Source organism: Boleophthalmus pectinirostris, unplaced genomic scaffold (assembly GCF_026225935.1).
Source record: "Boleophthalmus pectinirostris isolate CB_2022bp ecotype Guang Dong unplaced genomic scaffold, ASM2622593v1 HiC_scaffold_17, whole genome shotgun sequence".
NCBI lineage: Eukaryota > Metazoa > Chordata > Actinopteri > Gobiiformes > Gobiidae > Boleophthalmus > Boleophthalmus pectinirostris.
In genome coordinates, this window is record NW_026571115.1 from 10,090,078 (window position 1) to 10,114,885 (window position 24,808).

At 38.4% G+C, this 24,808-nt stretch overlaps 1 protein-coding gene across 1 annotated transcript in view; it reads left to right on the forward strand.

The window, feature by feature from the left end:
- Nucleotides 1-24,808, forward strand: part of znf385c (zinc finger protein 385C) — a 440,772-nt gene that overhangs the window by 407,708 nt on the left and 8,256 nt on the right. Inside the window, exons 5-7 of the mRNA XM_055152953.1 lie at nucleotides 7,490-7,688; nucleotides 20,208-20,561; nucleotides 21,944-22,131. Coding sequence (XP_055008928.1) covers nucleotides 7,490-7,688; nucleotides 20,208-20,561; nucleotides 21,944-22,131 — 741 coding nt within the window. The remainder of the gene's footprint in view (nucleotides 1-7,489; nucleotides 7,689-20,207; nucleotides 20,562-21,943; nucleotides 22,132-24,808) is intronic.

Below are 24,808 nucleotides of genomic sequence, written 5' to 3' on the forward strand. Positions count from 1 at the left end.
GTGTGAAGCCTGGAGGAAGAACAAAGAGGAAATGACCAGATTAGATGTTATAGGATCTACTGATAATGTGCATCCTCATTGTCTTGGTTCAGTTACTGTGTTGCACAAAAACTGAATGGACTGTAACATTAGGTGCACTATGTAACTTTTTCTTATGAAGGATACCCCTTTTCTCCATGGACATGTTATTGCTTTACCTGGAATATTCCTCAGTATGGCTTTACACCTGCCATTACCTGCCTTGCATGTATTGAACTACAGGTCTATTTATTGCTCAAAAAAACCTTAAATGGCATACATTTTTACTCACCTCTTCATAGATCTGATCTGTGTTGTCCTGGTGGCACAGATAGGTTAAATGCCATACTGTGGAACATTGCAGTCAAAGCAAAATACATCTCCATGGAGACAAGGATGTGGTAGACAACATTTTTGTAGTGCACCGCTTAGAAAGAGCAGTGTTTGGAAGATAACACAGTTCACAGGAAGTTTGTGTTCTTTTCTCAGCTTTTTGACTACTGTTCACAACTATTTCAATTTTATTTATTTTATTTACAATATCTTGCCTACCTCTGTGTCAGGTTCAAAAGATTTCAGCAGCTGCACTTTCACCTCTTCTGTCCGGCAGATTAACTGTGTTACAATGTTAACTGGCCCTAGATCAATCAGTGGACGATCAATAATCCCTTTGGAGACTGTTGACTGTGTCCAGGTGCTGTTCGCTCCTGTGAAGACTGAAGCTTGTTTCACACCTTTTCCACTGGCCGAGGAGAGGAGAGGTTTTCAGGAGCGGGGGCTGTTTTTGTCTCTTGGAGCTAATCTCTGTATCCTCGTCACAGAGCATCAGTCTCACCAAACGCAGGCTTGTTTTTGGGACTGTTTAAAGGACTGCTCCAAATCGCACCATTAGTTTCAGCTATGCAAAAGTGTAGTAGGGTTTATTTTACACTGAGCTTGGTTGGCAGCAGTTTAAAGGTGCATTTTGTAACTTTTCTGGTGGAGGGTTGGTCGCCCGCTTGTTTCTATGGATATGTCATTGTTTCACAGTATGACATTAAACAGCTCTACCTTATATTTATTCAATTACAGGGGCTTTTATAGCTCAGAAAATACTAAAAAAAAAAAAACAGGCATTCTGACTGTGAGCAGGGTTGCCGCTCCACAGATCTGACCTGTAACTTGGTCTGGATTGGTCCACAAGAAGATAGAAAGGTTTAATGCCATATTCCATTCCAGGCAACACAATAACATCTCCAAGAAGAAAAGCATTTGAAGGACCCTCCACCAGAAAAGTTACACAGTGCACCTTTAAGACTTAGATTTAGACAAACATTATTGATCCACAAGGGAAAATTCTGGAAAATAAATAACGATAACAACAATAAGTACTAGACCTTTTTCATGTTTTTGAGCAAAATTTGTCTTGCCGCAGAACAGATGTATTAAGAATCTTGATTTCAAAATAAGGCTGCAGTGTGACGTTTGCATCTAATTATAAAGTGTTATATTGTCTGAGAATCAGAAAGTGCACATTAGCATGCTAGTTGTTGTTAGCCTTACTGTAAAGACAAATTCTGCTCTAGTCTCTGAACATTGTGGAAAGGTCGTATAAACTCATTGTGGTGAATAATTAGGATACTCAGAGTACATGGGGTAAGTGAGGAATAACTTTGGACTACAAACTTTAAAATAGACTAGTTCTGTTTTTTGTTTTTTGGGGGTTTGTTTTTCTTTTTTCTTTTTCGCCACATTTTAAGATAGTGAAAATCAGGTGCAGTGGAAAAATCTGCTTTAGTAGGGATAAGAAAAGAACTCAAGCTGCAAGATACAACTGCAACAAGATTGTGCTGATATGAAAATTATCCCATGTGGATTGGAAAAGGTTACATCTCAGGAGAGGCTGTAGCTCTATAAAGCACTGCTACAGTGACACCAAGAAATACACGTTTGAGTAATCCTTTATTATTAATCTATCTACATCTTTAAAGCTCAAATGCTTTGTTCCACCTTATGATGTCATGAAGTGATAGTTTTCAGATTTAAAGCTACCTTTTACCTTTAGTTCAGTAGAGTTTGGCAGCTCTAGGGCTGACATGATCCAAATGATTCTAGTGAAGGTGTATGGAGTTTAAATACGCAGTGGAGCATTTCCTGACATCACAAGGTGGGACAGGGTGTTTTCTGTTTGAGAGATCAAGAACTCACCCTAAATATGCAGGGTTTTGTGTGTTAAACATGTGTGGCTGAAACAAAACACAACTCCAGGCATGTTTCTAATGAGGAAACAACATTCCAGCAGGGATTAAAGCTCACAAGAGTCAATTTTGCGTAATATAGCACCTTGTCATAATATTATCTCTTCTATGATATTGTTAAAATGCTTTAATTAAACATTTAGCTCATCAAAACTCCACCAGCTCCTTTATATTTTGCTAAATGCCGTGCAGGAGTCTTTTCAAAGTCTGGTCCTGGCTCCTCTGCAGTTGTTTGCCTGAGGAGTATTTGCATGATTATTGTGCAGAAGTGTAAACTGGCTAAAACTGCTGAGAGACAAGTCCGGCAGCTCCTGCAAGAAACATGAGCCCGAAAATGTGATATTTTTTTCTGTTTTTCTTTTTCTCTGGTCTGAAATATTCATGGAAATTGCTGGAAATGTCAGGAATTTATGAGTTCTGTGTGCAGCTGGTAAATAACAATATGATATCTGTGGTCAAAATCCAGCCAAAGGGGAACACAAATGTACTTTCTGTGCCATTTTGTACGTGAAAAAATGGGTTTGTTTGTTTTTTATTTTCTTTTTTATAAAGAAGGATATTCTGTATAGATGTGACACTGGCTATTTTAATTAGTTATTGCCTTGTAGTTGTACTATTTAATGTAAAATTGGTGCACTATATTTAACTTTTACGGTGAAGGGTCTGCCATGCACTTGTCTCCAGGGAGATTTTATTGCTTTGCCTGGAATGTTCCACAATATAGCATAAGCACAGTATTAAGCATCCATGGAGCCTGACAAGTAAAGTGACTCCAACAAGTTAAAGTCAGATCACGGGAGAGGCACCAATGCTCACAAACAGAATGCTTGTTTTTGAAGAATTTTTGGGAGTAGTAAAAATACATGCAGTTGAATAAACAGTAGATTGATGCGCAACTCTGAAACCTTTGCAGCTATAGGTGGGGTACAACTCTGAGACCATAAGGGATATCCACAAAACAGCCAGAAAACCATACTAGCTTATTAGATCTATCTCATAAACTTTCATTTGACTCATCTGATAAAGACATTACCTCTAGTGGTATTGGATATCGGCGCAGATATTGAAAATTTCAAGGATATCTAAGGCTTTGCTCAGACTATAGCCTGAAGTGACCCAAATCTGATTTTTTCACCCCTATGTGACCAATATCTTTTAATGACAGTCTGAACGACACAGATACGATTTTTTCAAATGCGAGCCAGGACACTTGGATATGTGCTCCTAAAACCGATACATATCCGATCTTTTGACTTGCGACTTCAATCTGAACGGCCAGGTCGCATTCATCCGCTCACAAATGTACATAAACTTTCTTCTCGTCATACAAAACTTGTGTATGAACTCCGTGTCAGTGAAGCAGAGAAGCGCATAGCAATCCCACCACTGTTTGCTCCTTTCTACAGATGTTGCTGCCACTGCCCCACAAAACACCACGGCCAAAAACCTTGTCCTGCTCCTTCTCAATCTCCTCCTTAAAACAAATAAGCTGTACATGTTCTGGATCCGGTACGACAGCAGCTTTAAAATCACCAGGTGTTCAATGCTCGCGTCCATGTTTAGGTGACTTCCATAAACTCTGAGCACACTCGCTGCATGTGACATCGTCGTGTCCTCCAGTGCGCTTGCAGGACACTTGTGGTGCATTTAAAGTTCACACTGAGATCACATACAAGTCACATTTAATTGGAAATGCGAACGACCTTGCAAAAAAAATCTGATTTCACAAAAAAATTAAGCATTAAGCCCTGCAGTCTGAGTGTAGCCTAGGATTCCAAGATATCGGTTCACTCAATATCTCATTTTGGTCTATAAATTGGTGTAATGAGACATGTTACTGGTCCGTGCTGGCTCAAAACACATCATATGATTGAACTTATGTTTTTTTAAAAGCTGTTCTGTAGCTGTAGAGCTTTTAAATGGTAAATAACAAACAAAACACAACTTCAGTCATGTTTGTAATGATGAAATATAACATTCTAGCGTGGATTAAAGCTCACAAAAGTCAATTTAGAGTAATATAGCACCTTCAAATCTCTTGTCATAATATTATCTCTTTTATCTATTTTATAAACCTGTTCTGTAGCTGTAGAATTTTAAAATGGCAAATTACTGTTACAGAACAGATTTAACCACATGCAATTTGTGTTTAAAGAAAATATATCATATTTTCAGTCTGTCCTAGCATCGGTTGATAACAGGTATTGGCAGATACTTAAAGCCAAAGTATCAACATCGGTATCAGAACAGAAAAAGCTGCATCCCTAATCAAAACTATGATACCCTTTGTATACTCATCATCTGGTACTGCAACTTTTGTAATCCCCATGTTTTAAAAGTCTATATATCCCTTTAATGGACTAATCCTCATTTCAGTTTGCAAATTACTTTACACAACTTTCGCACTGGCCTCCATTGTGAAAATTGCTCCACTCAACCGTGCACCAACAGCTTTTGCATCCTCCTCTCCTCCTCCTTCTGTTTTTTTTTTTTTTTCCTCTAGAATATCATTAGAGAGCGAATGTAATTCGTTTTACACATTATTTTAATTTCATCTACATGCACTACCGAAGCTGCAGTGGTTTTAAAAATGGATGAATAATGCATAATACGGGACCTTAAGTAACCTCCCCTTTCCGTTATTGGATGGTTAGCTCACAGAAATGAAAGCTGTTCTGAAATGCTAACATCCCACCCCTTTAATACCCAGGACGCCTTTACATGTACACATAGCAATTAACACTTTATACAATATACATTAAGACTTTCATATTTCATTTATCTGAGTTCCCTTATACATCTCTTCTGGTTCGGGATGAAGTTACAGCATTATAATTACAACTGATGCGAAATGAACTGTTGAGCAATTAGCCATTAAAAGCAAATCACTTATAATTCCTGTAATTGGTCTCCTCTCCGGCTCCGCTCCTGTCTCTCGGACTGCAGTGGCTTTCCCATCCACCGCATGCCTTTGCCGAAAGATTATCCCTGGCGGTTTCTTCAGTTTTTAATCTACAATCTGAGTATTGATTTCTCCGGATGTGCCCAGTTTGCTTTGACAACTGGTCCTTTGTTCCCAGACTGAGAGCAACCGGGGGAATGGTAAAGATGTTGGGGAAATGTGAGCTTGTTTGTGGTTTCATTGAGGCAAATCAGGAAGTGTTTTTTGTGTGTTAGTCAGAGAAAAGCTACCTCAAAATAACTCCTAAAAATCCTAAAAATGATTCAAGTAAGAGTAGAAAAGTGTTTGTGAAAAGTACTACCCAATAACTTACTAAAGTGCAACTTAAATGTTCATTATGTAACTTTTCTGGTTCAAGTCCAGCACCTGGTTGTGTCCATGGAGATATATAAGGGAGATTGCCTTCCCTGGAATGTACGACAGTAGGGCATTACATTTGTTTTTACACTAAAACAATACCCTGAAAAAATATGCATTCTACTGTAAGAAATAGATACGTTTAATGTCATATTGTGAAAATTTCCAGGCAAAGCGGCACCAGTTTCCACCAGGAAAGTTACGCAGTGCACCTTTAAAGAGTAAGCCAGGCTGGCACCACCTAGTGCCTCCACTTAATTTCATTTCTCTACAGCGACTAGGTCAGGAATCAAAATACATTAGACGGTTCGCAAAAACCCCTGAAGTGCAAGTTCCATAGACAGAGCCATACATTCTGTGTTGTCAACAATTCCCAAGATCGAGGATTTAAAGCAGGAGTAAAGAGAATGTTTGGTGAATTTCATAAAAGGAGAAAGACATTATTGCCTTTCTTCCTATGGGTTTGGGGAAAAGCTTAATATACCAGTTAGCCCCGTTAGTGGCGCATTACACATGTGACTACCAAATAGCAGCGATTGGTTAAAAAAAAATTGCCCGGCTACCGTTGGGCAAACGAATTCTAACACTGGGAGGTCAGATGGTTTCTACGAAGTGAAACCGGCTGATGAATCAGGCCATTAAAGAGTAACTGTGGGACATAACATCTGATTTATAATTTGAAGTTAATGTAATTTGAAGGAACAAGCATGAAATAAAGCACAACATCTGGTGTTTTCAAAGGATACACACAAAAATTTGGGGGGAAAAAAATCATATAAAGTAACATATTTGGGGGTCAAGACACATTCATGTTTTTTTGTTTTTTTTCATATTGTCTACATGAAGACTTACATAAAGAGTACTGTTACTTCAATTCAAATATCACTCAAGTAGGAGTAAAAAGATGCCTCTAGCAAAGTACTCTGGAAAGTTTTTTTTTTTTGTTTTTTTTAAAGCTACTCAAGTAAATGTAACTGAGTAAAGGTAACTGTTTTGTGTATATATGTTACTAGGATTGGAGATGGCTTTTGGTCACAGTGCATATAAACCAGTACAGAAATATTGTATAAGCAGCCCTTGAGGTCAAAATAAATCCATTGTGTGCTTTTTATTGTCCGATAATCATTAAGTGCTCCGATGGCTTTACTGTGACAGCAAAACTCTGATTTGGCCTCTCATCACAAACTCAGCATTGTAACACACGCACACACACACACACACACACATTCATATCCCTGGTCTAACGTTGTGCCTTTCCTGTTATAAGGTGGGAACAGATGGAGGGGCATATTAAAAATCATTGTACAATATTACCACTTTACGGTATGGCAAATGAGCTTAGATCTATTTAAAGGTGCACTATGCAATTTTTCTCATGGAGGGTCTGCCATCTGCTCTGTTATTGCAATTACCTGAAATGTTACACAGTGTGGTTTTATACTTATTTACCCCCATGGAGACAAGCTAGAGATGCCACCAGGCTGAATCATGTTTAATTGAATAAATGCAAAATAGATGTTTAATGCCATACTGCAGAATATTCCAAGGAATGCAAAATCATCTCCGTGGAGACAAGCAGATGGCCCATCCTCCAACAGAAATGTTACATGGTGCACCTTTATGTCAGTGTGTGTGTTTTACCTTCCTGTTTGAATGGGCTGCATTTTGAGGGTGTTTCAACATTCAAAATATATAATTTTGACTTCTGAAAGCAATACAAAAGCAACATTCGGAGGGTGTTTCACCAATCAAAAGATGTAATGTGTTATTTTATATTGTTAATTGCCATGGCAACGGTCCTCATTTTTCATCACTCTGAAACCTATAGATATACATATACTACCCAGAAACGTATTTAAACTGAAATGCTGTGAGGTTTTTCTAAGTGTAATTTCTCTTCTTTTACATTCCACAGAACCAAGCTGAAGCCCATTACAAAGGCCACAAACATGCAAGGAAGCTCAAAGCCATGGAGGCGCAGAAGAACCGCCAGAAGAGGGCAGCAGAGGGTCTGTCCACGGGCCGGGACAGAGAGCGAGACCGGGACAGAGGGAAGACCATCGCTGCTGAAGCCACACTACAAATGCACATGGACGCAAGCCTAGAGACCACAAGTGAGTACAACAATCACATGACATCTAAAGTGTGTTTGGTCTTGTTTTGGTCCTGGTTTGAACCCAGTTTAGTCCTAATGTAGTCCTGATTTTGTCCAGATTTAGTTCCATGTTAAGTCCCAGTTTAGTCCCAAGTTTGTAGAGTAAGGTGTTCATCCTTGAGAGACTAAAAGGTGTGCTATATGTACTTTTCTGATGGGGGAGGAGATGTCATCCATGGAGATATCATTGATTTGCCTGGAATGTTCCGCGGCTTGACCCTAAACCTTCCCATTGCATGTTTTTCAAAGTATTTTAGCAATAAAGCACCTGGTGTTGCTTCTCCCCAGACCTGACCTGTAACCTGGCCTGGTGCCGTCACCTCCTTGTCTCATTTTATGCATTATTCATCGTTTAAAACCACCACAGCTTTGGTAGTGCATGTAGATGAAACTAGCATAATGTATAGAACGAATTACATTTTCTTTCTAATGATATTCTAGAAAAAAAAAGAAAAAAGTGGAACAGTTTTCAGAATGGCTGCCAGGGGAGTCCACAAGGGGGGGCAAAGGGGTCAATTGTCCCTGGCCCAAGGGTTTTAGGGAAGAATTGGAACCTGTGCCTATTAATTTAAATCAGAAGGGGGCCCATATAAGCTTTCATGCCCCAGGCCCCCAATTTTCTGCTAGTGCTGAAGTTAAGATGTATAAAGTAATTTGCAAACTGAAATAAGGATTAGTCCATTAAAGTATAGACTACAATTTAGATAGATTAGATAGATACATTTAATGCTATTTAGGAAAACACTAACATCTCCATTAAAGGTTGTATAGAGGATTTTTTAAGGGAAGAGAAATACAGTGACAGTCCTTGTGCATGCGTGACACAACCTTCCTCCCATCTCCTTACTCTAGAAATCATGTTTGTTTATAGCCAGTGTGCGTTCAGAATTACTGTTGACATGACCTGTCTAGAAATAATTTAGCGACGACGCATCAGGTTTTAGACCCTTTGTCTGCTTCAGTCGCGCAATCGCTGGAAGAAATCTCCAAAAATCACCTCAGTTTGGTTTTGCTCCTTTCCCCCTTCTCTTCTTCTTTCAGCGACCTCAAAAACTGACTTTCTTTTGCAGCGAACTGGTCGTGGATTCTCATCCGCAATCGCAAAAAAGTTTGTACAAACTGCGTGAAAGCTACAGTTTGAAAAAGCCTCTAAGAACCGCTGCATTAACCACGTAATCCCTGTGCGAGTCAGTTACACTTAAAACGCAGGGAGTTTGATTGACAACCTAACAGCCAATAGATAATGAGGCAGCCTCGTTATCTATTGGCTGATGTTTATGTGGTCTCACTACGTCCACAGTTGATAGATTTTCATTCTTTTTTTTTTTTTTGGTCATCATAATAACAAAACTGCTGTGTCTCTGTAATGGTATTTTAAACTTTCATTGACAATTTGAAGATGAAAAAAAAAATCCTCCATACAACCTTTAAGTCAAACAGGTGGCGGACCTTCAACTAGAAATGTTCCCTCATGCACCTTTAATAACCAAAGCCCTTTCCACCCCTCTCTGCTTTATATGTATCCCCGATCACCGTGCATACCCCGCTGTTTTCCGTGCCCTCTCATGTTGCTTTGTCAGATAACATCTCCACTATCTGTCACCATCGCTCCTTCTGTTTACGCTCAACATTTTTGCTGTTTCATCTTCAAAAATGTCCTTCAATTTAACCTTAACACCTATCTCCAAATCTCCTATCAGATGCTAAGGGTCTGAGGAAAAAAGACTGACGTTTTATTGTTGCGTGGAAAGTTTTTGCTATGAACAACACTGAATGGAAGATACTTGTTTCCTCCACCTGATGTTACCTAATGCTTACACAACATGGTGAAGTTGAGCGCACTTTAGTCAGTTTCTTGTTTGCAAAATGTGGTAGTATCCCAATCTCCAAAGAAAATTTCCAAAGAGACAACACCATTATAATCTGAAAGGAATCGAAATCTTTAAAAATCCCAGGTTTAGAACAACAACAATGGAAAAAATGTGTTTCAATGCAGGGATTAACCTATTCAAAATCTAATCGAGTGTTTAAAAGAAATGTCAAACATGATATGCTAAAAAAAAAAGTATGAAATATGAGCGGTCCTTTTGTGTTAATTAACAAGTATTTAATATTGTGTATGTCACGTAAATAAGTTGCTTATAAATATAGTTCTAACCGATGAAGTGCTGGAAATGTTTTACTTATGTGTGGAAAGAGGGCAGATATTACAAGTCTATACTTCTTTCTGCTCCTTTTCATTCATACTGATGTGTGAACATAATTATTTTTTATTCATCTTTCATGAATGAAACAAATAAAAAAAGAAAAATGATACACGTAAAAATAAAGATAAGTAGTTGGGCAACCTTGCCTAACTCACCGCTTTTTGAAATCTTTGTTACTGTCAAATACAGCTGTGCAATTAATCACATTTTTATCAAGATCAAAATTCTTGCATTTATAATTAATAATTCATAATTATCTTTGGACTTTTAAGCGAGGTCTACTGCCAAGCTTGTGTCAATAAATGCATGTGGTTTGGAGCAGAGTTCCCTCTTTGGAGAAAGAATTTAGCTAACTTTGGTTTAAAATACAATAACAGTACTGTTTATATAACTACCTTTTTATTTGTTAGTTTGTTAGTTATAACAAAATATTAAATTGTATAACAACTCACCATAGACTGTCCCACACCATAGACTATATATATAAATGGCCACGTTCCAAATAGGATGTGTTCATGGGGGCACTTCTGGCTCCATCGACTCTGGCAATTAACACTACACTGAAAAGTTGTCGCCCCTCTCTCTGTAACTGCTGCGCTGACCCTCGTCATTTTGGTCTTAACATGTTTGTTTTAATCCGCTCTACATGATCCTGGTGTTTTTATTTCTCTATTTTTTTCATAAATAGATTCCTATTCCTAATATGGATCTTGGCTCCAAATTCGCTCCTATAGCTGCCGGCCTTGGTGAGCTTCATTTGACTGGAGCTGAACACTATGAGCCATGCTCCACATCCACTTCTTTACAGTCTATGTCCCACAAACTCAAACAACAATTATTTAATCACTAAAGGACATATACATTGCAGTGGTTAGTCAGACAAAGTGTGAAGTGTTATTATGGCGATTTCAGAAACTTTTAACTCCTGCGTTTTAAACTCCAAAATCAACAAATTCTTCTGAAAAGACAGCTGAAATGATGGCTCTGTGAAGCGTGTTAATATAAGACATAAGACACATGCTTTGACTCTGTCTGTCTGTGTAGAAAAGGGCATTCCTGAGTGTTGGCTGTTCATGACATTTAAGTATACGTCCATTTCTTCCTCCGCTCTCTCCCTCTTTCACCTCCCCTTCTCTCTCTATCTCAATCTCTCCTCTTCCTCTTTTCAGGCAGGTTGCTATTTCAAGCGATGAGTGCACAACTTTTACTCAAGTAAGAGTACTGTTACCTCAATAAAAATTAGGTGCTTGAGTAAAAAGCAAAACTTAATGTTGACAATATAAAATTATATAAACATTTGTGTTTCTTGCTTGCACCTGCAGGGATTTTATAGCTTAAAAATACCTTGAAAAACAGGCATTCTGACTGTGAGTGGGGTCACCTCTCCACAGATCCGACCTGTAACTTGGTCTAGATTGGCCTCCATGATGATAGAAAGTTTTAATACCATACTGTGAAACATTCCAGATAAAGTAATAACATCTCCATGGAGAAAAACATTTGATGGACCCCCCCACCAGAAAAGTTACACAGTGCAGCTTTAAGTTACTTTTATTTGAGTAGTACTTTCCCCAAATACTTTTTTACTCTTACTTGCCAAATTTCTTACTTGAGTAGGCTACTCTACTCACCTCTGGTCAATACTAGTTTCAGTATAAATGAGATGGGGGTATTATAATATATTTGACAAACCAAGAATACCAAAATTCACTTTTAGCTTATCAGATTGGATAATTTTAAACATTTTATGCGTCAGAATGTGTCATGTACTTCTTCAGTGCCTATAGACTTTCTCTCCACTTTGAGTCTCCTTCAGAAAGAGGACAGTGGACAAAAGACTGCTGATAACGCTCTCATCATTTAATATGCCTCAAAAGGGCCTCTGTGCACGGAGAAGAACTATAAGAATGAACAGTGAGATAAAATGAATGAATTGAAATAGAAATTGCTGGTTTTTAATACACTTCATAATGTCTAATAATTCCCCAATGTGATTTCTGTGAGGAGGAACACTATTTAATAAGCACGGCAATTGTGTGATTGGCCTAATGTGAAATTAAAATTCACCAGTGCGAACCAATGCAATACAAAGGCATCCTGAAATGTAATAGCTCCAAATGAAGACTCCGAAATTACTTGTCTGTGGAGAAAGTGTGGAGACGAGAATAAGGAGGAGTGGACATATTGTGGTCCGTCAGGTGCCTATAACTCACCTGTCTGTCAAGTTCTGTTTAAAGGTGCATTGTGTAACTTTTTCAGTGGAGGGTCCTTCAAATGCTTTTCTTCATGGAGATGTTATTGCTTTGCCAGAAATGTTTTGCAGCATGGCTTTAAACCTTTTTATCGTCATGGAGACCAAACCAGACCGGTCAGATCTCTGGAGAGGCTACCCCGCTCACAGTCAGAACGCTTGTTTTTTTCAAGGTATTCTAGGTGTTTTTGAGCAATAAAGCCAAACGTAAGGTAGAGCTGTTTAATGTCATATTGTGGAACATTCAAAGCAGATCAGTGGCATATTCATAGAAACAAGAAGGTAATGGACACCCACCCAAACAGTTACATAATGCACCAATGAGGTTCATTTGGTCTTCCGATAATTTATGTTATTAGGTTCTTTTTTCAGACCAAGAGTTTGTTTTCATAGCTGACAGTCTCGACTGCTCATTAGCGGTTTTTCTCAGTGTGGTCATGTAATGTTGCTGTGGCGTGTCCGGTCAGCTGATTTATACAGGTTTTGGCACTGTCTTCCTACCGGTGGAGACAGGACGACAGCGCCATTTGCAGTCCGACTTGATCATCATCATGATTGGGATAGAGGAAAACAAACATCATCGTTGGATTAAAGAGGGAATCAAAATACGGAAACGTGCCCACGGGACTATAAACCGGGATGAGGGAGCTGTTTTACTCTCACACACCTGGGATACTGTCCTGAGGAAGTCGGACTGCAGATGGCGCTGTCATCCTGCCTCCACTGGTAGGAAGACAGCGCCAAAACCTGTATAAATCAGCTGACCGGACATGTCACAGCAAGATCACGTCACCACTCTGAGGAAGACCACTAGTGAGCAGTTGAAACTGTCAGGTATGAAAACAAACTCTTGGTCTGAAAAAAGAACCTAATAACATAAGTTACATAATGCACCTTTAAGCTTAATCTCGATGAGCGTAGTCTTATTTGAAATGTCCAAATAGGTCTAAAGGAATTATATTTTCATACATTGTCTTTTATTATTTTTAAAATGCACTATGTAACTTTTTCTAGTGGAATGCTCACCATTAGACCAGTTGTCGCCATGGAAATGTATTGCTTTGCTTGGCCCATAATGTTCTACTGTATGGCATTGAACATCACTAGTTCCAAGGAGCCAAGCAGGTGCCACCACCAACCCATGTTACACCCCATTCACAGTGAGAATGAAGGTTTTTAAATGATTTCTGAACAGTAACAACAACTATGATAAAATGAATCCAATATAAATAAGTTTAAAAACATACTGTGGAATATTCCAGGCAAAGCAATTACATCTCCATGGAGACAAACGGGCAACAGACCCTCCACCAGAAAAATTACTGTGCATAGTGCACCTTTAATGATTTGCTGATTTGCTTTTATTGTTGTTACCAAGGTCTTGTTGTGCTGGGGTAATAAAAATACAAATTAGTGAGGGTCCTGGGAGAGCTAAAGAGACATCAATAGTTTTAAGTGTCCGGCTTCACAAAGGAGAAGAGATGGTTTTGACCCCACTACAGTCTGCGTCTGCATCAATAATGCATTATAAGCAATCTTTTATTTTCACTGTAGCCTAAGTGATACTCCGCAGCTAAAATCATCAACATTCCCTAGGGGTGTGAAGCTAACTGGAGGCACTACTCTGTTAGAAGCCCTGTTACTCACTTTATCTGAACTTTATGTTAACACAATCCAACCAGAAAGAGCTGCTTTGGTTGAAACTACAACAGATGAGATTAATTGGACCTAAAGAGGACCATTAACACTCATTCTTCACTGGATCCTGAAAATGTGTTGTTGAAATCTTGAATTTTCATCATAGAACTTTTTGAACTGTGTCTGCTAATATATGCATTGTATCACCATGGAAACTGCTGAGCATTCCTTCAATAGACATTCATGTAGAACACCCCCAGCATGATGTCAGTGCTAAGTATTAGTATTCATTTTTATAAGCAGACTGGGCAAAATTTCCATTTGCTGTTGAAATGTCTTGAATCATGGTCGATAAGTATTGAGCTAAAAAGTGCTTAGGCTATGTTTCCTCTAAATTTTCAGTACATTCAGTTCAGTTAAATGATTCATAAATATTATACTTGTTTTTGATTTTAAATGTCCAAATATAGATGTAAGATTATTGTCAGTGTTAGGAAATGTGTTTTAGGTGAAATGGTATAGATGATAGAGCGGCATTGATTGAGACAGTGATGTGGTGCTGTGCTGTGTGTGTGATCTGAGACTGCAGCTGCTCGATATTGGCCTTTACTTTGACAGATTCCCAATGTCAGTACAGAGCTGTCACTGCATCTGACACAAGTTTGACAAATAATGAGCCTCAGAAGGACAAGTTTAAAGATATTCAAGTGTTTACTTCAAGTCTTTTATAACAGAATATGAGCTGTGGTTGGTTTATGCTTTTGCACGGATAATGAAGGCTGAATCGATCTGAATCATTGTGAAATAAGCAATAACTTTGTTGTTTTTACAGCTTTTGATTAGATTAGATATGGCAGACATTTGCATAATGTTTTTTTTCTTATATGCTTAGAAGAAATGTTCATGTTCTAATTATTCAGTAATAGTTAGTTAGCCAGGCTGCCACCACCTAGTGCCTCTGCTCAATTCCATTTCTCTTGGCGAAAGCCATACTTTCTGCGTTGCCAATGATTCCCGAGATCAAGGATTTAAAGCCAGAATAAAGAGAATCGTTTGGTGAATTTTATCAAAAGACGGGGAAAGACGTTATTGCTCTTCTTCCTACGGGATTTGGGAAAAGCGTAATATACCAGTTAGTCCCATTAGCAGCGCATTACATATGTCACGCCCAAATAGCAACGATTGGTTAAATAATAAAAAGTACCCGTCTACCATTGAGAGAACAAATCCTAATGCTGCGAGGTCAGATGGTTTCTATGAAGTGAAACTGGCTGATGAATCATGCTAAGTTAGTATACATTTTTGTTAAATCTGGAGTACCAAACTTTTAATTTTGTAAATGACTACATTTAATTTCCCCTTATATTGTAAAGCAGCACAAAATCAGTTATAGCTGCAGCTATTCTAAAACATTTGATCATTCACAAACCAGGAACAATGACCAGTGTACGTTGCCACATATCACTCACATTTCTTCAACTACTAAACTACTACTATTACTACAACTACTACTACGACTACTAAACATGCATTGATACTGTCAGTGGGGTGGCCTCTTCACAGATCTGGCCTGTATTTGGCCTGGTTGTCTCCATGCAGGTGCAAGCCAGTGCAAAGCTATACTGTGGAACATTCCAATGAAAGCAATATATAATTTGCATTACACACATTTTACTCTTGAAAGCTTCAAGTCATGTTATAATGTTGTTACTTCCTCAAAAACATACCTGGAGTTGTGTTTTGTTTCATTCATATGTTTGAGTAACCTTTTGTTTTTAGCCTGTCTTGTGTCCTTGTGATGTCATGAAGCAGTAGTTTTCAAGTGAACAGCACCTTTTACCTTTTGTTCAGTGGAGATTGGCAATTCCAGGGCTGAAATTGTCCACATGATTCTAGCGAAAGTGTATACAGTTTTAAAACACAGTAGAGCACTTCCTGTATTACCACATGACATTACTCAGACATGTGTGAATGAAACAAAACACAGCTCCTGGTATCTTTTTGATGAGGAAATAACATTCTAATATGACTTAAAGCTCAGAAGAGAAAAGTTTGTCTAATATAGGACTTTAAACGATACATTTCAATACTTTTTACTTCTTCCTTAAAGGCGTTCTGAATCTAAACTTTTATCTCCTTTGCCAGTCTCAGCATGCTTATTTAAAATGGCCCTCTTCACTCTCTCTCTCTGTAGACTTTGATGCGCGGTCTGTTCCTGTAAATCCACTGATCACTATCGTCCCCCTGGAGACTTCTCAGGCGCTGGTGACGCTCACATAAGCTCCTGGATCATAGCAGAGCCCCCCGTGTCCCCCCATCACCCTGTCCAAGAGAGAGAGAAAGAGAGAGAGATAGGAGGAGAGAGAGGGAGATGGAGACAGAGAATGAGAAAGAGGAAAAAGAAAGAAAGAGAGAGAGAAAAAAAGAGAGAAAGAGACGTATAGGTCATTCTCATTACATTGTGGGACCTGTGTCTAATCTTGCTCTTATACATGTAGGCTTTATATATCGCGCCGGTGAAACAAGGGTGTAGATTCGTTTAGAGCCATCTATCTGTCTCCATGGAGATGTTATTGCTTTACTGGAATGTTCCACAGTAATCATTAAAGGTCCTATGTTACGTAAAATTGACTCTTGTGAGCTTTAAGCCATGTTAGAATGCTGTTACCGCCTCAAAAACATACCTGGAGTTGTGTTTTGTTTCATTCACACATGTTTGCCGATGTAGACAGACTAATAATGAAGGGTTATTCAAAGTTCAGATTGCTCTCTTCCACCCTGTGATGTCATGTAGTGGCAGTTTCCAAGTTAACAACTGCCTTTTATCTTTAGATCAATAGAGATTGGATGATTTCAGCTCTGGAATTGCCAAATGATTCTAGTAAAAGTGTCAGGAGTTTAAAAACACAGTGGAGTGCTTCCTTTACCACGTGACATCACAAGTTGGAACAGCCTAAATATTTAGAGTTTGTGTTAAATGTGTGAATGAAACAAAACACAACTCCAGGTATGTTTTTTTTTTTTTTTTTTTATGAGTTAACATTACAAACATGGCTTAAAGCTCACAATACCCAGTTTTGCATAATGTATGACCTTTAAAGGGACAGTCTGGAATTTTGGACATAGGGCCTCATTTCCTAGTGAGCCAGAGTGTTGGAGACGTGTGGAGACACTTTTTAAAATTTTCCATTCAGTCCTTGTATTTGCAGAGGTCGCTGGTGCTAGGCTAGTGCATGTCAATGGCCATAGTTATCCTGCCACTAAAAACAGTCTTACCCACTCCACAAAACACCCGAAGCAAATCTATGTTTATGCCAGACTGTTGTTGTGAATGTAAATTTGAAATAAAACTAACCTTACATTGCATAAATTGTTGCACGTTGAGGGACTATTTTCTCAGCAGCAGCCAAATTTTACCTTGCTGGTAAGATAGGTGCTAGGTGATATCACTCCACCGCTGCCAAGCTTTCTATCGGGAAGTACAACTCGCTGCTGCTCACACATAAATCCTTCAAATACAAGGTTTAAAATTAGTCTATCAACACAGACATTTACATTGACAGTTTGGCATAATAATAGATTTGCTTCGGGTGTTTTGTTGAGTGGGTAAGGCTAAGTATGGCCATTGACATGCGCTAGCCTAGCATCAGCAGGGACTGGATGGAATATTTAAAAAAGTGTCTCCAACACTCTGGCTCACTAGGAAATGATGTCCAATGTGCTGAATACCAGACTGCCCCTTTAAATTGCTATGGCAGTGCTACTAACCTTTTATCATTCTGAAACCCACGCATAGGAATAGCTACCAACATATATGACAGCAAGTGAGTAATGAATAAAGCATGAAATAGACTTTGAGCATCTAAAAAAAGCAATATATATACACTGTACATATAAGACTGATGCTTCGCTGTGTTTATTTAGCTCAGTCGTCGACACATATCTTGTACTTTGCGCTGTACTGTGCTGTAGGTACCTCAATGAGAAAAGAAGGACCCTTATCTCCAATGATGAATTTACTGTGGGAAAATCAATGGGGCCAGATGCATTGAAGGTGTATGGGAGGAGAAGGCCCAGCAAATGAAATGGTATAGCAAGTAATTGTACAGTGTTATTGGATTGAGGATTCCCCCAGGAGGGCCATGGGGGAGGGGGGGGGGCTGTAATAGAACTATAGTGACTTATATTGGCTTGGCAGTCGATTAGCTCCTTTCTATTGACTCGGGTTATATTTAAATAGACTGGGGCTTGCAGAGAGTGAGTGAACAGGGAAAGAAGAAGGACAAATAAGCAGATTGCATTGACTCGGTGTGGACCTCATCTACCTTGTTCCGCACGGATTAAAACAAAAGAAAGATATCAACAAACACCACAAAGCTGCTACTTATAAGCAGCCGTTAATGTGCGCCGCAAGTTGTATTAAAAGTGGAAATGGCTACTTGGAGATAAGGAAACAGTCTAATTGAATTTTAGCAAGTTAATCTTTTAAGGATTTCGGTTACGCTTCATTTGTCAAGTCTTGATGTTTACTGCTGTTGTTTTTAAGTACAAACATTTGCAAAAAATGTGGAAAAATAAGATAAAATGATCGATTAATGATCATTTCTACTGAACATTATCACGCAAATAAAGGTTGACTGAAGGCTTCCAGATAGGAAGAAAGAAAGGTCCCATAGTACACAAAATGGACTCTTGTGAGCTTTTAGTCATGTTACAATGCTGTTACCCCATCAAAAATATACCTGGAGTTGTGCTTTGTTTCATTCACACATGTTTGAGTAATCCTTTATTATTTGGCTGTCATCTCCAAATCTCAAAATGCAGTCCCACCTTCGTGATGTCATGAAGAGGTAGTTTTCAAGTTAGCAGCTACCTTTTACCTTTTGTTGAGTAGAGATTGGAAATTCCAAGAAATTAAATGACTTGCGTGATTCTATTCTAGGTATATGGAGTTTAAAAACACATGAATAATTCTTCCTGTATAATAGCATTATTGATGAAAATGCTTTTTTTTTTTTTTTTTTTTTGCTATTTCATTATAAAAAGGTATTTTTGTATGGGTTGTAGAGTTAGTCAATTCATTGTTGCAGACCTAATTTACAGCTAAGTATATATTGGTATTTAGGGTGTCCAGAGTTCACATATATCCACATAATAGCCACCTGCCTGTCTCCATGGAAATGTTTTTGCTATGGAATGTTCCACTGCAAAGCATTACACTTATCTATCACCATGGAGACAAGCAGGTTGCAGATCTCTCAATAGAGAAGTGAGTTGTGCGTCTTTAAGAGCAACATAAGAAACGCTACTTCTATTGCTTTGAATGCTAATAGACTAAGCAGTGTTACTTCATTATCACCAATTAAAATCAGCCTCTGTTTTACCAGTTAGAGGCAAATGAGAGCAACAAGCAAAGCCTCTGCGGGCTTGGTTCTTATGTTTTCTTACAAACATTTTCTAGTCAAGGTGTGCATTTTACAACATTAAAAGACTCATTACCAGACTCATTTATTTTCAGTAAACTAGAACTATAAATACTTAATGTAGGGATATCACGCTGGTGGTGTTCTAGATGTACATCTCTAGTTGCCTGTAGCAACTACCATGCACACATTAGCAAACACTGTCAAAAAAGTTTTAATATAGTCTGAAAATAAAAAAAAATATATATAAAATGCACTTAAACAATACATTTTCAAGAGTCTGTGATCAATACGAGAGTTCATGGTTTGAGATTCAACAAAAAATGGTGAGAAAAACTGTTCACTAACACTGGCTAGTTTGTGACTGTAATTTAAAGTTTAAGAGACTTGTTTAACTTAAATTTAATTCCAACTAAGTCTGTTTTTTCTGGTCAGATTGTGGTAAAATAAATCTTAAGTCTAATTTGAGTAACAGAGTTTCAGACGGAACAGTGCTTTCAGTTAGCCTCACACTGCCAGGGAATCATCTTCAAAGTATCAACTGTATAATATTTGTCTTATTTTCTCTTTAAAAAAATGTTTGTATTTAGTACACTATCATTTCAATGACCTTCTTGTTTCCATGGAAAAGCTGGAATGTTCAATAGTGAGCGGGGTTGTCTCTCCACAGATCTGACTTGTAACATGGTTTGGTGTGGCATCAGCTTGTCTCTGGATAGAAAGATTGAAGTTTAATGCCACAGTGTGAAACATTCCAGACAAAGTAATAATATCTCCATGATGACCACTACAAGAGTTAACATAGTGCACCTTATTTTGCTTCATCTTGCCCTTGTGATTTGATTATCATATATTGTTTTGAATGGAAACAAGATGCTGGGATTTATTCTTGAAATTGTCTAATAAACCCTCATCTTGCAACACCAACTTTCTGACCCTTTGCTTCTCGTCCCTTTCAGGTCTTCAGTCCGATCTGGAGCCAGTGACTTTGGACATCAAGATAGAGGAGAACACGAAGAGCTCCGTGATGCTAACACCAGAATCTGAAGCTTCATCTGTGGACCTGGTCACTCTCTCTCCTCCTCAAATCTCTCCCTCGTATCAGATCTCAGAGACGGCGTCAGACACCAGCGCCCCCGAAGGCCAGGAGGGGGAGGATGCCATGGGGGATCCGAGCAGCCAGGGGGAGTCATCGAGCACAACTGAGGAGACGCAAACTGACGAGGAAAACAAGAAGAGCAAATCGCACCTTCACTGTCCAGTCTGTAAAGTCACTGTCAACTCCACCTCACAACTGGAAGCACACAACAGCGGTAAGGATCGTGATAAATTGTATTTGGTTTGGGTCTCATATTATGCTGTTCCAGGATGTAACATTGCATACACTGTCTTTATTTATACACAAATTAGAGATGGTCTACTGTGGATTTTTTTAAGCCAGTACCAGTGTTTAATATTATCCAGTAATGTTTTTTTTTTTTTCTTTTTAGTTCACTACCAACTAGGGATGGGCATGATTAGTTGATTAATTGATAATTGATCATTACGAATTTCATCAATTATGTTCATTTTAATCGACAAACCGAATGTAGGTTGCTGTGCATAGTGAAGGGTGACCAAATGTCTCTCTGCACTCAGAAGGAGCAAGCAGACACAAACAGCAATGTGCCGAAACGCAAATGCGTATCTAACGATGACTTGTAGAAGAAATTCCACGCTTTCCGTTGCGGTCAGGACAAATGGGAGGCCATGTGCACAGTGTACAAAGAAACACATATGTTTCGGTGTCCAGTAGGAAAAAACTCACCAGGACACCGAAAACATGAAAAAGCTTTGCCAGGTGAGAGTAGCGCAATGTTGATGACAAGTCCTCTCCTCCCACCCCCCGTACGGTGTCCTGGTTTTGACAAACACAAATATGGTCACACTAACCTGTATTCCACTGAGTCATGCCGCATCAGTGCACAAGAGCTGTTTTTTTCCTTTGTGTAGTTTATTCAAATTAGCCATGTGGTTTTAAGTTTTGTTTCTGTGAGACTTGCACAAAGCTGCATTATAATGTAAAACGGGCTGATGTGGCTCTAGATTGGTTACGGTTTATATGTCATAAAGTAGAATTTATTTATGCAGATTCGTAGTGCAGATAGTAATAATAATGATGATAATTTTAATATAAAAACGTTAATGATTAATCAATAATCAATCGTTAATTCTCCCGACGATCGATTTAGAAAATTTTATTTTCTAAAATGCCCATTTCTACTATCAACATTTTCAAATCTATCTGCACCAACTTTTACTTCTGACTGCTACTAAGCTGCGCTTCCATTGTGATTTACATTTTGATAATTTCGTTCATTTCAAAGGATAACTTGTAAAAAATAAAAATACAAAAAATAATAAAATGTGCAAAATGTCCATTGTGCACCAACAAGTGCATCTTTTCTCCAGATATCTTTTGAATGAATTGTTAATTGCTATGGTCCTAACCTTTTATCATTCTGGAACCTATGGAAAAGTAATAAGCTGAAACCTACAAATAGCAAGACACACACACACAGACACAAGTACACGCACACTTAAAGTTGCGTTCTGAGTGGTTTTGAACAAAGACTTCGACGCTTCTATATTTGACACGTTCGGAACTGTACAATCAGACTCTACTTTGCCCTGACCTCTTGTTTGTTGTTCTCAGGTACAAAGCACAAGCTGATGCTGGAGGGTCAGAGCGTGCTGCCCCGGAGGAGGGGGAAGGTGCTGTCTGCTCGTGCCGGCTGCAAGAGCAAGAGGCTGGGCACCAAGGGCAGTGTGGGCATCCCCAGCAAGAACTACCAGTGTGAAGTCTGTGAGATCTCTGTCAACTCCGAGACACAGCTGAGCCAGGTGAGAAAAACTACTGCAGTCTAGGGTTGTCAAAAGTATAAAAAATCTGCTCTGATTTGATTGATTCTAAAACTAGATACTCTTTTGAGCAGCTATTGATACTAAAAAAAAAAAATCACACTCACAAGACAGAAATGAACGTTTCCTGAATAGCTTTAGAATGATCTTGAGCTGTATCAGAACAAGTAAAAGAGCATTAACCTACCTGGACCACAGAGGGATTACACAGATCTAAGACCACGTTGTAATACAAAAGAAAAAAAGGAAAGAAAAAGAAAAGAACAAGTTTATTATTACAGAGGTATCAGAATCCGAACTGAGTATCAAGTGTATATATAAATTGATCTAAAGTTTGCTGAAGGATTTGGGGAAAATATCCAATTGTGATTTTTCTGGCAAGCATTCCAGTTTTGATTTGCAATTTATGTTAATATAATATTTATGTTAATAATAGGACCCTGTTCAAAGTTCACGTTTTAAATACGCCCTGGAGAATCGTCAAAAAGACTGAAATATGAACTGACAAACATTTGGAAGATTTCACCTCTGTAATTTACAATCCCTAATAAACAAAAGGTAAAAGGTAGCTGTTAACTTGAAAATTACCGCTTCATGACATCACAATGAGAAAACAGAGCATTTTGAACTTTGGAGATGTACACAGACTAATAAAAGGGCTGCTCAAACATGCGTGATTGAAACAAACCACAACTCTGGGTTTGTTTTTGATGAGGTAACATCATTACAACGTGGCTTAAAGCATACAAGAGGTAGTTTGTGTGATACAGGACCTTTAAAGAAACTACAATTATTTTTTTGTCTTCAAAATGACACTCAGTTTTGTTTGAACCTCTACACACGTTAGGAAATGCTTCTGGTATTCTGAAGTATTCGTATTTCAGTCTTCTCTCAAATATAATCACCCATGGACATGTTTAAAATGAGAAACATGAACTGAATGTTAATAGAGAAACACAAATCTCTAGCAAAATTCACCAGAAAAACACATCTTTTCCTAAAATGGTTCAGGCCTAATTTTCAAGATGATTAGTACATACTTATGCTACTGTGGTTGCAGCCATGAAAAGGCCAGACAATGAACCAAAATGTCCTACAAAAGCACTGAGGCGTAGTTAGTGAGTATCTCTGTGTCTATTCGCGGTGTTGTTTAAAAGGGCAGACAGGTCCTGGTCACTCTCTATGGAGCAGCTGCACTCTCCAATTCAACATGTCCTCTCCCCCAAGGCTTAGGGCAGGGACAATTTTGGAGCATTTTTCTCTGGTGTTACTGAAATTGACCTCTCGTAACACGGAAGCAGTGGGTAGTTTGGGTTTATTAAGTTCAGTGCAAATTTATTACAATTAAACCAGGTCAAAACATGAATCATATCTGCGTATAGATGTCCCCTGCAATTTCAAACTCCATTTCGCTCTCTCACTTCATTTTGTTGAGCAGTCTGAGAGACCAGCGGGAGAAAAAATAATGAAATTTCCCACAATGCACAAGTGCAGTGTAGAGCAATGGTCAAAGCTATGTTTGCAGTTTAAGTAATTAACATCAGATCCGTGTTAAACAAAATGTGTGTGATTAGTTACAGATAATTTATCAGATATTTGGCTTGCGGTTGTGGCCGATAACCAATATTTACTAATACAGATATTTAACTTTCAAAATCCACAGCTTGGTCTACACATGCATCTTAAGTTGAAGTAAAGATCACCAATGAACTTTCACTTTTGTAAAAATGATAATATTACTTTTAATTATTACAATTATTACATTTAATTTAATATTACTTTTATTTGGAATATAAAATAATTTGTTACATATTTGTGGAAAGATACAGCCATGTAATTATCTTTTCTCTATTTTAATTTTGCTCTGGATCTGCATTGAGGACTATGCACCGCAAAGTAATTCACCACCACAATGCTAGGAGGCTAGGATTGTATACAAAATGAAGCGGGAAAGCGAAGTACCGGAAATGTATGTAGAGCGTCTGTAGAGAGGTCCAATCACAGCCCTTATTGTCTGCGGCACGTTCCCTTGCTGTCTGCGTTTGTTCGACGTGTAGTTAGAAAAGTTTGAAGGTGCACATTGGTTGACACAGACGCTTTGTGGAGGGGGTCTAAGGCAACTCAGACTGTCTGCTTCATGACGCAGACGATTTGACGCACGACCATAAATTGGGCTTAACACCTAAACAGCACCATGATGCTTTTTAAATCACAGGCTCCTGAAAATGTGTTGTTTTAATCCATTTTGTATTATTTCTTGATTTTTCAGACAAACCTAAAACTTAATTGCCAGTGTTTGCTAATGTGTCCACTGTGTCTCCATGGTAACGCCAATAAACATACATGTAGAACACCCTCTGCGTTATGTCACTGCAAAGTATCGATATTTCACCTTGATATTAGCTTCCTGGGTTTGTGCAGACGCAGCATACTCACTGTGTATTATTGTTCCACTGTGGCTTTTCAAATGGTCTATATCAAATGTATAATTAATTGATTCTAATGGTCTTTGTTATTGCTACCTCCACCTTGATGAAGAAATCACTCTTCTTTTAAATCAAAGACACCATCTCTTCCTGCAATGTGAATGAGCCCATTGAAAACTGTGTGATAGTGTAGTGAATGCTCAAGCTGCAACCATTTCTCCACATTATAAAGA